At 36.1% G+C, this 14,119-nt stretch overlaps 1 protein-coding gene across 12 annotated transcripts in view; it reads right to left on the bottom strand.

The window, feature by feature from the left end:
• RAPGEF6 (Rap guanine nucleotide exchange factor 6) overlaps window positions 1-14,119 on the bottom strand; it is a 193,712-nt gene that overhangs the window by 127,783 nt on the left and 51,810 nt on the right. For 11 of the 12 annotated variants that reach the window (XM_044228140.1, XM_044228206.1, XM_044228180.1 and 8 more), the window contains exon 5: window positions 13,198-13,267. The exons of the other annotated variant lie outside the window; for it this stretch is intronic. In XM_044228140.1, coding sequence (XP_044084075.1) covers window positions 13,198-13,267 — 70 coding nt within the window. The remainder of the gene's footprint in view (window positions 1-13,197; window positions 13,268-14,119) is intronic. 12 annotated transcript variants of the gene reach the window in all.

Genomic DNA, 14,119 nt, shown 5'->3' with positions numbered 1-14,119 from the left:
GCACAAAGAACTAGTAGTGGTTTTATTTATTTTTCAAAGATTTTGTCAGAGAGAGACAGAGACAGAGTGTGTGCAAACAAGAGGAGCAGCAGACAGAGGGAGAAGGAGACTCCTCCATTGAGCAGGGAGCCACAAGGAGGCAGAGAGGAAGACAGACAGAGGGGGAGAAGCAGGCTCCCCGCTGAGCAGAGAGCCCGATGCGGGGCTCGATCCCAGGACCCTGAGATCATGACCTGAGCCGAAGGCAGAGGCTTTAACCCTCTGAGCCACCCAGGCGCCCCAATTTTGTTTTTTTTAATTCGTTGGAGAGAGAGCAAGCAAGAGCAGGAGTGGAGTGGGAGTGGTGTCAGAGTGAGAGGGAGATTGGAGACTCTCCACTAAGCAGGGAGCCCAATTTGTGGTTGATTTTTAATTTAAAAAATCCTAACCGGGGGTGCCTGGGTGGCTCAGTTGGTTAGGCAATTGCCTTCGGCTCAGGTCATGATCCCAGGGTCCTAGGATCAAAACCCATGTCGGGCTCTTGCTTGGCAGGGTGCCTGCTTCTCCCTCTCCCTCTGCCTGCTGCTCTGCCTGCTTGTGCTCTCTCTCACTCTCTGTCAAATAAATAAATAAAATTAAAAAAAAAAAAAATCCTAACCTGGGAGCACCAGGTGACTCAGCCAGTGAAGCCTCTGCCAGGTCAGGATACCAGGGTCCTGGGCTCAAGCCACAAGTTGGGCTCCCTGCTTAGTGGAGAGTCTCCAATCTCCCTCTCACTCTGACACCACTCCCACTCCACTCCTGCTCTTGCTTGCTCTCTCTCCAACGAATTAAAAAAAACAAAATTGGGGCGCCTGGGTGGCTCAGAGGGTTAAAGCCTCTGCCTTCGGCTCAGGTCATGATCTTAGGGTCCTGGGATCGAGCCCCGCATCGGGCTCTCTGCTCAGCGGGGAGCCTGCTTCTCCCCCTCTGTCTGTCTTCCTCTCTGCTTCCTTGTGATCTCTGTCAAATAAATAAACAAACAAAATCTTAAAAAAAAAAAAAATTAATCTATAACATTGCCTTTCTGTAATGTAACTCGTCAGATTTTGCCATCACAATTAAACCAGGCTCTCAAACATTACGTCACTTATACATCAATAACCTGGATGCATAAAAAGGGAATTTAATCTTTCTCTTTCCTGCTAAGACTTTTTGATTCTTATTTAAATGTTGGAAAAAAAACTCACCAATGAAACCATGTGAGTGGAAATTTCTAAATGAAAAGGTCTATTACAGATGTACTTACTTTCTAGAAGAGGGATTCTGAAGATTTTCTCTGTGTGTGACACATGCACGTGCTTATTTCGGTTAAGTTTTTAATAATACCCTTTACTGTTTTCAGAATTTTTTATAAGCTCCATGTAGTCCATGCTTTTCTTATTCCTGATATTAAGCTATGTCATGTTTTGTTTTTGACTACGTTGACAAAGAAGTATAAAATTTATTACTCTATTGTGATTATCAACTTTTACCTTTCTTCATCCTCTTTAAGTATGCTTTACATGCCAACAACTTTTTAATCTTCATTGTTTCTTGGTTTCTAATTTCTGTAGATATAGTCTGCTGTTCTCTGGGATACCTGGGTGGCTCAGTCAGTTAAGAGGCCGACTTCAGCTCGGGTCATGATCCCAGGGTCCTGGGATCAAGTCCCACATTGGGCTCCTTGCTCAGTGGGGAGCCTGCTTCTCCCTCTGCCTATAGCTTCACCTGTTTGTGCTCTTTCTCTGACAAATAAATCTTAGAAAAAAAAATTAAATTAGAAAAAATAGTTTGCTGCTAATTTCTTAATGTGGATACTTACCTTCACCAAATGTCAGCCTTTCTCCTAAAACATTAATGCTTAAACTACTCACCCAAGGCTCAAGACAAATTTCATACATTTTGGTATATCCTCTTCATTCTGCTCAAAATATTTTCTCATTTTCATAGTGATTCTTTGCCAAGTGATTTAAAGTATTCTCCTGAGTTTCAAGTTATATTTTGTTTTTGTAATTGGTTTCTAAGTTAACTGCATTATAACCAAAACAAAACCAAAAATTAAATTCTCAAGAAAGAACTGACATAAATTAAGACTTATGTTCCAGATATAACATCTATTTTTATTATTTTTAAATCTATTTATTTATTTTAGAGAGCATGCATGCTCAAGCAGAGGGTTGAGCAGAGGGAAAGGACCTCAAGCAGAATCCGCACTGAGCATAGTGCCCAGGGTACGGTGCTTGATTCCAGGACCCTGAGATCACGATCTGAGCCAAAATGAGGAGTCTGGAGCACAAATGAGCGACCCACACATCCGAAGTACATCCCACGTGTGCTTCCAAGTACACGTATTTGTTGTTGATGGGTATAGAGTTCTACTACTAGGCACAGGTTCAAATCCTCAAAATCCTTACTGATTTCTTATGCTTGCTTTCTCACTTTTAGAGGGACGTTTAAATTTCTCTGTCACTGTGGATTTGTTGAGTTCCCGTGTTACTAATGACTATCTTTTATATAATAAGGCACATAAAATTCCAGGACTGTTTAAATGTGATACATGTTTATCATGATGAAATACTATTTTTACATTAAATAATACTTCACGCCTTAAATTACACTTTTTTTTTCTCCTAAATTACACTTTTAAAATTGGAGACAAACCAGCTCTCCTTTATCACTTAGAAGACACAACTTCTGTTCTTTCAGTTCTTCCAGACTTGATCTTAGCCAAAAGACCAAGAAGTCAAGTTTCTTCTCAAACCTTATATTTACACTGCTGTTTTTTCAGTGGCATGTAATTGTGTTTAAAAAAAATTTAATCTGGTATTTGCTTTACTGGAAAGGAAATATCATCTTATGTTCTTTCCTCCTCCTAGTATGTTTCTTCTCTTTTGTGCCTTCATTTCATTATTCCATTTCCCTTCTTATTAATTCCAAGCTGAATTCTTAGAGGACATACATGCTTATTAGAAGCCACCATCAGTATATTTACCACTTTGTAGAAAATGCAAAGATCTTACGAATTTTTCACTCCATCCCTCCTTTTACCTGTCATGTGTTTACCTCTACATATATTTTAAAGCACAAAAGACACTTTTATTACTCGTACTGGTTTCTATAGTCAATATACATATCTCTAAATGCTTTACAATGTCTTTATTTCTTTCCACATATCTGTGTTTCCATCTGCGATTCCCTTTTGCCTTAAAAATTCTCACTTGGTAAACTGAGTGCTTGTCTATTGCTGAAAATTTTCTTCAGTTTTGTGTGGAAACTGTTTACTTAACAAAAAAAGCTTCAGTTTTTGCTGTCAGTGGGTGTTTTATAAGTTGTGGTGGTTTAAAAGTAATGTGTTTTTCCCTCTGGTTTTATAACTTTGTTTTTCTTTTCCATAGTTTTACTATAATGTGCTTATGCTTAAGTTTCTTTGTATTTATCCTGCTTTGAGATTAGAGTTCTCAAATTTGTGAGTTGATTTCTTTTTAATGTTTTGGAAAATTCTAAACCATTATCTCTTCTAATACTTCTTTCTTCTCCTTACAGGAATCCTATTACACTTACCTAAGATCTTTTCTATTATCTGTGTCATATACTACATAACGTATTTTTAGAATATTTTCTCCATCAGTTTGCATTCTTCTGGCTTATCATTCAGTTCCCTAACTTGCTCTTCAGTCGAATTTGAGGATGTTTCTAGTTGTAGAATTTGGAAATCATTATTTCATTTTATAGATTCCAACTCTTTAAAATTCTCCACTAAATCCTTGAAATACTAATCAGATGTTCCAAAATATGCACTTGTTAACTCTGGTATCTGTACCACCTCTGAGTTTGTTCCTTTTGCCCGTTTTCCCTCTGGTTTCTGAACACTTTTTTTATATATTCCATGGATTCTGCTATATAGCATATTTTCACTGTTTGCACAACTCTGTGATTTCAGTATGTATTTATCCTTTGACAAAAAGATGTTTGGTAAGTTTAAAATTTTTCAGGCAAAAGAACCAATTAGTTTTCTGTTGTTGTAATTTAGAATTTCATTGCATGTAATCAGAAAGTATTACTATATCTAACTTATAAAAATTAATGAATTTTTTAAAAATATAGGAACATTTTTTGTTAATGCAGCATGGGCACCTGATATAGTTTATCATCATGTTGTAGAATTCAACTTATCTCCCTAAGATTACCTTACTGTTTATGTTGTCCAGTCTTCTATCCCATTTTTTCCTTGACTTTGCCTGTTCTATACTAAGAACAAAGAATTAAATTCTCTAGTAGTAGATTTCTAAGTCTCATTGAATCCTCTGGAGTGTCTGTTTTAAAGATTTTATTTACTTATTTATTCAAAGATTTTACTTACTTACTTGAGAGAGAGATAGATCACAAGTAGGCAGAGCAGCAGGCAGAGAGAGAGGAGGAAGCAGGCTCCCTGACAAGCAGAGAGCCCCATAAGGGGCTCGATCCCAGGACCCTGAGATCAGGACCTGAACCGAAGGCAGAGGCTTAACCCACTGAGCCACCCAGGTGCCCCAAGATTTTATTTATTTATTTGACAGAGATCACAAGTAGGCAGAGGGACAGGCAGAGAAAGGAAGGGAAGCAGGCTCCCTGCTGAGCAGAAAGCCCAATGCAGGGCTTAATCCCAGGACCCTGGGATCATGACATGAGCTGAAAGCCGAGGCTTTAACCCATTGAGCCACCCAGGCGACCCTGGAGTGTCTGTTTTAAATAGAAGGTTTCTGTTTGATAAGCTGCGAAGATATTTATGTGTTCTCCTCCACTGTAAATTATAGGTTTTAGCACTAAAAAAATCGTCCTTCTATGTCACAGTTCATGAGTTTTTGGTTTAAATTCTACTTTTGGTATTATGATGACCATACCTGTCCCACTTTCATTTTCATTGGTCTAGTACACCACGTTCTACTGCTTTATTTTTAGCCTTCCTGAAACATTTGATCCAGCAATCACAGGACTGTCTCTTCTAAGCAGCAGAAATGGGCGCCTGGGTGGTTCAATTGGTTAACGGTCCAACTCTTGCTTTCGGCTCATCATTATCTCAGGATTGCAAGGTTGAGCCCCACTTCGGGCTCTGTGCTCAGCACGGAGTCTGCTGGAACGTCTCTCTCTCCCTATGACCCTGTCCCCACCCTCATGCACACTCTAATATAAATGAATACATAAAGTCTTAAAAAATACATTAAAAAAATAAACAGTATATAGCTGGGTCTTAATTTGTGAGCCAAACTAAAAAATCTATTCCTTATAATGGGTAGATGAAGCCATTCGCATTTATTGTTATTATTACTGCTATCACTAATATTGCAGGTTTTTAACATTTTATCATTTTATATATTTACTGCATGTCTGCATGAGATGTATATTCTTTGCTTCAATAAAAAATTGTTTTTGTTAGATTTGTCTCTGTATTCTTTTCTCACACATTTTTTCCCGAGATATAATTCCTATACCATAAAATCCTCTTTTAAGTATACATTAGTCAATTAAGTATACAATTCATTAGTTTTTAATATATTCACAAAGTTGTGCAAACATTATCTAGTTCTAGAACATTTTTATCATTCCAAAAAGAAACCCTATGCCCACTATCATCTATTTTCTGTCTACAAATTTCCCCACTCTGGGTATTTTATGTAAATGTGATCATATAATATGTGATTTTTTGAGTCAGGTTTCTTAGAACAATCTTTTCAAGATTCATCTATCTATATTAGAGCATGTATCAATACTTGATCCCTTTTTATTGCAGCATAATATGGCATCATATGAACATAAAACATCTTGTTTATCTCTTTATCAGGTTAAAGGACATCTGGTTTGCTTCTACTTTCCAGCTATTACGAATATTATGAACATAGTGCACAAGATTTTATGTGGACACATGTTTTCAATTCTCTTGGGTATAAATGTGGGACTGGAACTGATGGATCATATGGTAATCCATTTTTAACTATTTCATGAGTAGTCAAATTGTTTTCCAGAGAAGTTGCATGTCTTTATTTTTCTACCAGCCACATATGAGGGCTTTCATTGTCTATGCCCTTATCAGTATTTGTTATGGTCCACCTGCTTTCTTACACCTTCTTTTACTATCTGTGGTGAAACATAGTCTTCCTAGGGCCTGCTGTGCTTCTACACATTTTGTTGCATTTGCCAAGAATGCACAGTCCTAACCACTCATTAACTGGGCCATTTCTCAAGAGTTGTGCTTATAGTAAGCAATCCTGAAGGATGTGGTAATGTTTCCTGCTGAAAAAAGAGCAGGCTTGCTCACTATAAAAGCAGTATATTCCCCAAACTCAGGGGTTCTTAGTAGCAATGCAAACCTACTATGTGTGTGGCATCACTGTGGACCACCCAGCACTGCCTCCATGGGACCTATGAAGCAAGGGCAATCTACAGAAATATGCTAATGATAATGCTGCCTGCTATACCACAAGTAAAAAAGTTCTTTGTTTGTGACCCATAAGTCTTTGTCTTCTGCCAACATCCATGAAATAAGTAAACAATTAGATTATACAGTAATCAAATCCCAAACCTTGTAATTACCTAGTTGGAGTTTTTATTGTTAACACTCTCATCTATTCTCTATGCAACAAACAACCATCAATACGCTTATTCTTTTTCCTATTTCACTCTCCCTTCTCCTTTTCTTCAGTTTTATTATGGCTATTCTGTCTCAAAATATAATATAGTCTGTCCCTCACATCTCTACCTTTTAGTCTTATTAATACATCTGTGTATTTGAAAGATTCATCATTGTTTCTTTAGGTGAGGTTTTCCTGGCTATTTCTCAGTTAAACAAAATATCCTCTGGCAGATTCCTTAAAAACAGCTCATGGGTGCATAATTCCCTAAGTTTTGTTTTTTTTTTTTTTTTTTTTTAAGATTTTGTTTATTTATTTTACAGACAGAAATCACAAGGAGGCAGAGAGGCAGGCAGAGAGAGAGAGAGAGGAAGGGAAGCAGGCTCCCTGCCAAGCAGAGAGCCCGATGCGGGGCTCGATCCCAGGACCCCAGGATCTTGACCTGAGCCGAAGGCAGAGGCTTTAACCTATTGAGCCACCCAGGCGCCCCTCCCTAAGTTTTTTTATGCTGAAAACCATTTCTCCATTACCTTGATAAAGACAATGTGGCTGATATTAAATCCTTAGCTCATATTTCCTTTTTGAAAGGCTGCTCTACTTGAGCCTTGTTCTGGTTTTTAATATTTTCTTTTTAAAAAAGAATGATTTACTTAAAGAGAGAAAGAAAGAGCACGTCATGGGGGGAGGGGAAAGGGAGAAAATCTCAAGCAGATTCCCATCTAAGCACAGAGCCCTATGTGGAGCTTAGTCTCAAGCCCCATCAGATCATTACCTGAGGTGAAATCACAAGTCACCCGCTTAACTGAGCCATCCAGGCAACCCCCACCCCAGTGGATTTTTAAATGTGTGAATCAGCGCAACTCATTTGCCTTTGGAAATTGTGTTTTTGCCTGCAGACATTAAAGATTTTTTATCTTTGAAATCAAATAGTTTTATTAGGAAATGTCTTAGAAATGATCATTCTGAGCTCATTTCCCCAGTACCCAGTATATCCTTTAAGTGGGTGTAGATTTGAATCTTCTTCAATTTCTGAACAATTTTCATTAAATATTGCTTTAAACATAATTGCTTTCAATGTATTGTTTTCTCCTGAGACTCTTAAAGTTATGAATGCTATCCTTTCATTGCCTATCTTCAATTTCCACTATTTGCTCTGCCATTTGTTTTATGCCAGCTTTGATATATAATTCACTTATAAGATTGTGTAAATTCAAGGTATACCATGTGCTAGTTTGATATTTACATTTCATAAAATGATAATCACCACTGCCTTAGCTAACACCTCCATTATATCACTTATTTACCATTTCATTTCTGTGGTGAGAAACTTAAAAATCTGCTCTCAGTAACTTTCAAGTAGAGTATCTCTGACACTTTCTACTTCATTCATTTTCCTTTACTTGCTTCTTCCTTACCTTTCTTCAATTCTTTTCAAGTGTAGTCGACACACAAAGGTGTATTTATTTCAGGTATACAACATAGTCATTAGACAAGTTTATATATTATGCTATGCTCAAATGCAGCTACCATCTATTAACATACATTATTGTAGCATCACTGACTATATTCCTTATGCCGTACCTTTCATTTCTGTCATTTATTCATTCTGTAACCAGAAGTCTTTATCTCCCACTTCCCTTCACCCATTTTTGCCCGGCCTCCACTCCCTACCCCACTGGTAACCATCATTTTGTTCCTTGTATTTATAGTCTGATTCTGCTTTTTATTGAATGTTTTTTGCAGATTCCACACAAGTGAAATCAATATGGTATTTGCCTTTTCCAGTCTTATTCCCTAGCATAATACCCTCAAGGTGCATCCATGTTACCACAAATGGCACCTCATCCTTTTTTTATGGCTGATTAGTATTCCACTGCATATATACCGTATCTTCTTTATCCATTTGTCTATCGATGAACACTTAGATTGCTGCTAGTTTTGGTTATTGTAAATAGTGCTGCAATAAACATAGGAGAACATGTATCTTTTCATATTAGTGTTTTTGTTTTCTTTGGGTATACACCCAATTGTGGAGTTATGGATCATATGGCATTTATTTTTTTTAATTTTTGAAGGAATCTCCTTCTTTACAATGGTTGTAATTTACATTCCCACCAACAGTGTATGAGGATTCCTTTTTCTCCACATCCTCCACATCCTTATTTCTTGTCTTTTGACATCCTCAATCACTCTCCCTTATTTCTTGTCTTTTGATTTTAGCCTTTTTGACAGGTGTAAGGTGCTAACTAATTATAGTTTTGATTTGTTCAATGCACCTTATTAAACTTTCATTTGAGTGTATTCTTCCTAGGGCATTCTGTAATTTACTCATTTTATATATACATTATCAATATTTTTTTCTATGCCTTCGATTTCTTTACCAAGTTTATACTTTTTACTCCACTTTTCTTTCAGTTTTCATTTCTTGGTTTTTGAATTTTTGATTTTACATTTTTTAAAAATGTCCTTAAATTCTTCACTGATATGTTTGTATCCAAGTATGGTCAGTTTTCATCTGAAAAAAAAATATTCCCCCCTGGGGTGGAGTTCAATTTTCCTCAGATGGTACATAACAAATCTCTTCTTTTTTGGTAACAACTATATATACTTTTATTAATCTTCCCTTTTCATCTTTTTGTAGTATTGGGATATTTTACAAGATTCCTAGTTTAATAGGAAATTAGCAAATAAATACTCTGAGGGCCAGGTATTTTAGGATACTTTTTCTTTTCGTCTCGCTGAGTGGTGGGGAGAGGGAGGTGTGGGCCTTAAAAGACAGTGATTTTGTGTTCACCTTGTCTTGCAGGAACCTAAAACTTCCCAGTGTGCTGCTTTTCTTAACACTTAAATACCAAAGGGAGTTTTTCTTTTTACCTTTTTTGTCTTAACCCTGAAGATACACACCCATTTAGATGATGATTTTGTAAGTCACTCCATTTTAAAAGACTTCCCTATAGGTTATGCTCTGTTTATTATACATACACACCCACAATTTTGAACTTAAGGTAGAATGGCTGTGCCGGTTAATCATAGGTACACTTGGTAGCTTCCATCTTGTACGTTTTCTGTAAATCTGCTTGGTTGGCTTTTGCTTACTACAAAGCCTTGCTGAGGACTGGAAAAAGACAGAATGTGAGAGATAATATACTGAGAATTGGTGGGTTTTCTCCCCTTACTTAGAATTATGCTCAAAATTTGGCTTTCTCTGCCTTCAACTTACGCCTTGAACATGGTTTCTGTATAGATTTCTTTCACTCTTCTTATAACTCTGTACTGCTTTTGGAGGAAACGTTGGGAGACAGGTAGTTAAGTGGTAACCACTGTCTTCCACTACTCAGAGAAGTGAGATCTAAAAGATAAAGTAAGGAACTAACAAATTCTATAAAGCAGTGTGTGTGTGGGCTCAGTCATTTAACTGTCTCACTCATGATTTCAGCTCAGGTAATGATCTCAGGTTCCTGAGATCAAGACCTGTGTCTGGCTCCACATTCAACAGGGAGTCTTCGTGACATTCTCACTCTCCCTCCGTCCCTCCTCCCAGTAGTGCTTACTTGCGTGCACTCTCTAAAATTTTTAAAATAATTCTATACACTGGGGCGCCTGCGTGGCTCAGTGTGTTAAGCCTCTGCCCTCGACTCAGGTCATGATCTGAGAGTCCTGGGATCAAACCCACCATCAGGCTCTCTTGCTCAGCAGGGAGCCTGCTTCCCCCTCTCTCTGCCTACTTGTGATCTCTCTGTCAAACAAATAAAATCTTTTTTAAAAAATTCTATAAAGCGGGGCACCTGGGTGGCTCAGTGGTCAAACAAATAAAATCTTCTTAAAAAGATTCTATAAAGCAGGGCACCTGGGTGGCTCAGTGGGTTAAGCCTCTGCCTTTGTTTTTTTTTTTTTTTTTTTTTTAAGATTTTATTTATTTATCAGAGAGAGAGAGAGGGAGAGCAAGCAAAGGCAGACAGAATGGCAGGCAGAGGCAGAGGGAGGAGGCTCCCCGCTGAGCGAGGAGCCCGATGTGGGACTCGATCCCAGGACGCTGGGATCATGACCTGAGCGGAAGGCAGCTGCTTAACCAACTGAGCCACCCAGGCGTCCCAAGCCTCTGCCTTTGGCTCAGGTTATGATCTCCGGGTCCTGGGACTGAGCCCCGCATAGGGCTTGCTGCTCAGCAGGGAGCTTACTTCCCCCTCTCTCTCTCTACCTGCCTCTCTGCCTACTTGTGATCTCTCTCTCTCTGTCAAATAAATAAATAAAATCTTTAAAAAAAAATTCTATAAAGCAATACAGGTTAAAAGGTCAGTAATATTGTCATGAGGAAAGTCTTTCTAGTAAGCATAAACACTAACCAGAACTTTTAAGAGGAAAACAATGCTATAGATAAAAACCAAAAAACCTATTGCAAAATTTATTTTAGCTGATGAGAAAAAATGATTTATTTATGGCATCCTATAAGCAAAAGGGTTCATTTATTAATAAAAACCTTTTAAGGGAAAAAAAAATAATCCCATGTACTTGGTGACTTAGTCAGTTGAGAGTCTGACTTTTGATTTCGCCTCATGTCATGTCCCAGGATACCAGAATAGAGACCTTTGTTGGGCTCAGCACTCAGCAGGTAGTCTATTTAGGGTTCTCTCTCTCTCCTTCAAGATCTGCCCCTACCACACTGTGCACTCTCTCTATAATAATCTTTGCCAAGTAAATAAATACATAATCCAACTGGAAAAATGGGCAGGACATATGAATATTAAGAAAAACAAATCCCCTGTAAACCATCTGAAAATATGCACAAGTAAATTAAAAATAGGAAATTTCCTTTTAACATGTCAGATTAAGATGACTAATGTATTGGGTGATCATAAAGATGCTCAATAACAGGCATTCCCAATCACTAGTGGAGTTATTAAAATTTGTACACATACATACATAGTAAAACCATTTGAAAGAACTTCATGCACTGACATTAAGTTCTTTCATGAATTCTAAATAATTTCAGCTACAAAATACTGAGGTACCAAAGATTTACACTCATACAAAATATCAATACATTTTTACTTGTCAAAAGATACAGTATCTGGGTGTTTGGCTGGCTCAGTTAGTACAGCATGCGACCACTGATCTCAGGGTTATGAGTTCAAGACCCACATTTGACATGGGGCCTACTTAAAAAAAAAAAGTAATAATGGTGAAAAAAAAATCACATGGCATTTTGACAATAAAATCCTTCAAGAACTCTCAAAAATAAAAATCTTAAAGCAATTTTGAGTAATTTTCTCCTACAACTTACAAAGCATTTTTTAGTGATTAATTTCAACTAAAATAATAACAACACTGAACACAAAAATGGTTAAGATAGTAAGTAAATTTTCTGTTGTGTATTTTAGCACAATAAAATTAAACAACAACAACAAAAAAACAATGTATATGAGAACACTGCAGTAAAAAGCACTAATTCTTTCCTGATAAAGCAGAAAAAATACAAAATACATCAACGGACAAATAAATAAGAAAACTAGTACTGCCTGTGGCAGTTTTCTCGCCATGTCCCTCAATATATTTACTTAAAAGACAGAGTTCTGAGGCCTTATTTAGATATACTATGTATACCAACACTTAAAGAAAATAAACATAATACACAGTCTACTACTTGAACAAACTTCAGTTTAATTAACATTCACTGAATATTTCATATGCAGGCAGCACTGTGCAATACAATGGAAGAGCAAAATGAGTAAGACAATTTCTACCTTGTAGGAGCTAAAAATTATTTTTTTATATGAAATTTAGGACACTGAAGTGCATGATAATGTCGATGACCCAATTTGGAGAAGAGCAAACAAACTATGTGAAGATGGGAAGTTTTGAGCCCTGACATTAAAATGCATCATTAAAAAAAAAAATGCATCATTAAGAATGTAACCTCTTTTCTTAATAACTTAAAATCAAATCAGATGACATGATGATCTACATAAGATGCTAGCAGAACGACAAGTCCATTCAATATAAGCTATTTTTGTAGTAAGGTCATCTTAGAACAAAGTAAAACAAAGTTGTGTTCTTGGTTTTTTTAATGCTAAAAAAAAGAATAAACTGAGGTTTTCTAATGTTATATCGCCTCTCTAGATTTCTCAGTAACAAGAATTATTCCTTAATTATACTCTTAAAGAAAAATATTAATATCTAAACCATTTCTTACTTGGATATAACTATATGTCTCTTTCTCTCTTACCCTCAAGTTTAGCAGAATGTGGATGTTCAAAGATTATTAACTAAATTGCAGAGGAAAAGAAAAAAACACTTGAAAAGTCAGGGTTCCTCTAATAAGGCCTTAATTTAAAATTACTGGTAGCAGGAGTAAAAGAAATCACCAAAATTTGGAATATGGTATACAGAATTGTATCACTTTCTAATTTGTCTCAAGGATCAGAAGAAATTTTAAGTAGATAGAAACAACAAATTAGGTGTATAAGTCTGATATTATTCAGTATTTTTAAAGTCACAGTAATGGCACCCCCTTGAGTGTTTAAAATCCTACTACATTTAAAGTTGAAAACTGAAGCATATCAAAAAAATTCACAGCATTCTTTAAAGTTCTTACCACAATCATTTCTGAAGGCTCTAATACAAGACAATCACATCCTCTTTTTCCTCCAAACTGCTTACCAAAACTACAAAAACAAAAGAACAATTTCTTTAGCAAAGATATAGATAAAATATATCAATATAGGAAAAATAAAAAAGAACCCCCCAAAAATCCTAAGCATTAACCAAGAAATTACAATCCTATCACCTATGCAAGATTTTCTTAAAAACAAACCAAAATCTTTCCTCATATTTGCCCTTATATAACTAATCTCAACATAGTTTTTTGTGAAAAAATCTTTTAAAATAATTGCCTTTAACTTATCTCTAAAACTTTTATAGTACAGGATATTTGCCTAGTCTCAAATCTTCAATTTGGTATGTTGAATTAACTTAAAAACACCTAATAAAAAATGAAGCCACGACTATGGAATATTTTCTGAAAATAAATTATTATAATATTTTGGGAGCAGTAATCAACCAAAGATAGAAAGAACTTAAACAATAAATCCACATTTAAATATATAAGCAAATGTATTAAGATACACATGTGATTTATTTTTCAGAAATATTGCTGGGGAATCCCTAGCTAGCTCTTCCAAAAAAACTACAACTGGCTTAGTTCTAAAAGAAAATATACTTCTACATTCTTCCAATGGGAGAAAGACTTCTCAGCAATCAAAAAAGGAAGCATTCCTATAAGAAAATGTAACATTTTCATTTAAAAGAGAAATTGAATGTTTTAAAAGGATGGGAGGATAGGATAAAATACTTGCTAATTATTTAAGAGACAAAATGTTAAATACCCAATATGGAGACCACACTTAAATTGTAAAAGCAATCTAAAATATTACATTAACGAAAATTAATTACCATGGCCAATTATAAAATTTCTAAAATATTATTATAAACTAACCAAATTAAAAAGAAACTCCACT

The sequence above is a fragment of the Neovison vison genome, chromosome 1 (assembly GCF_020171115.1).
Source record: "Neovison vison isolate M4711 chromosome 1, ASM_NN_V1, whole genome shotgun sequence".
Lineage (NCBI taxonomy): Eukaryota > Metazoa > Chordata > Mammalia > Carnivora > Mustelidae > Neogale > Neogale vison.
Note: the sequence above shows the minus strand (reverse complement) of the source record. Positions and strands in the feature narration are given on the sequence as shown.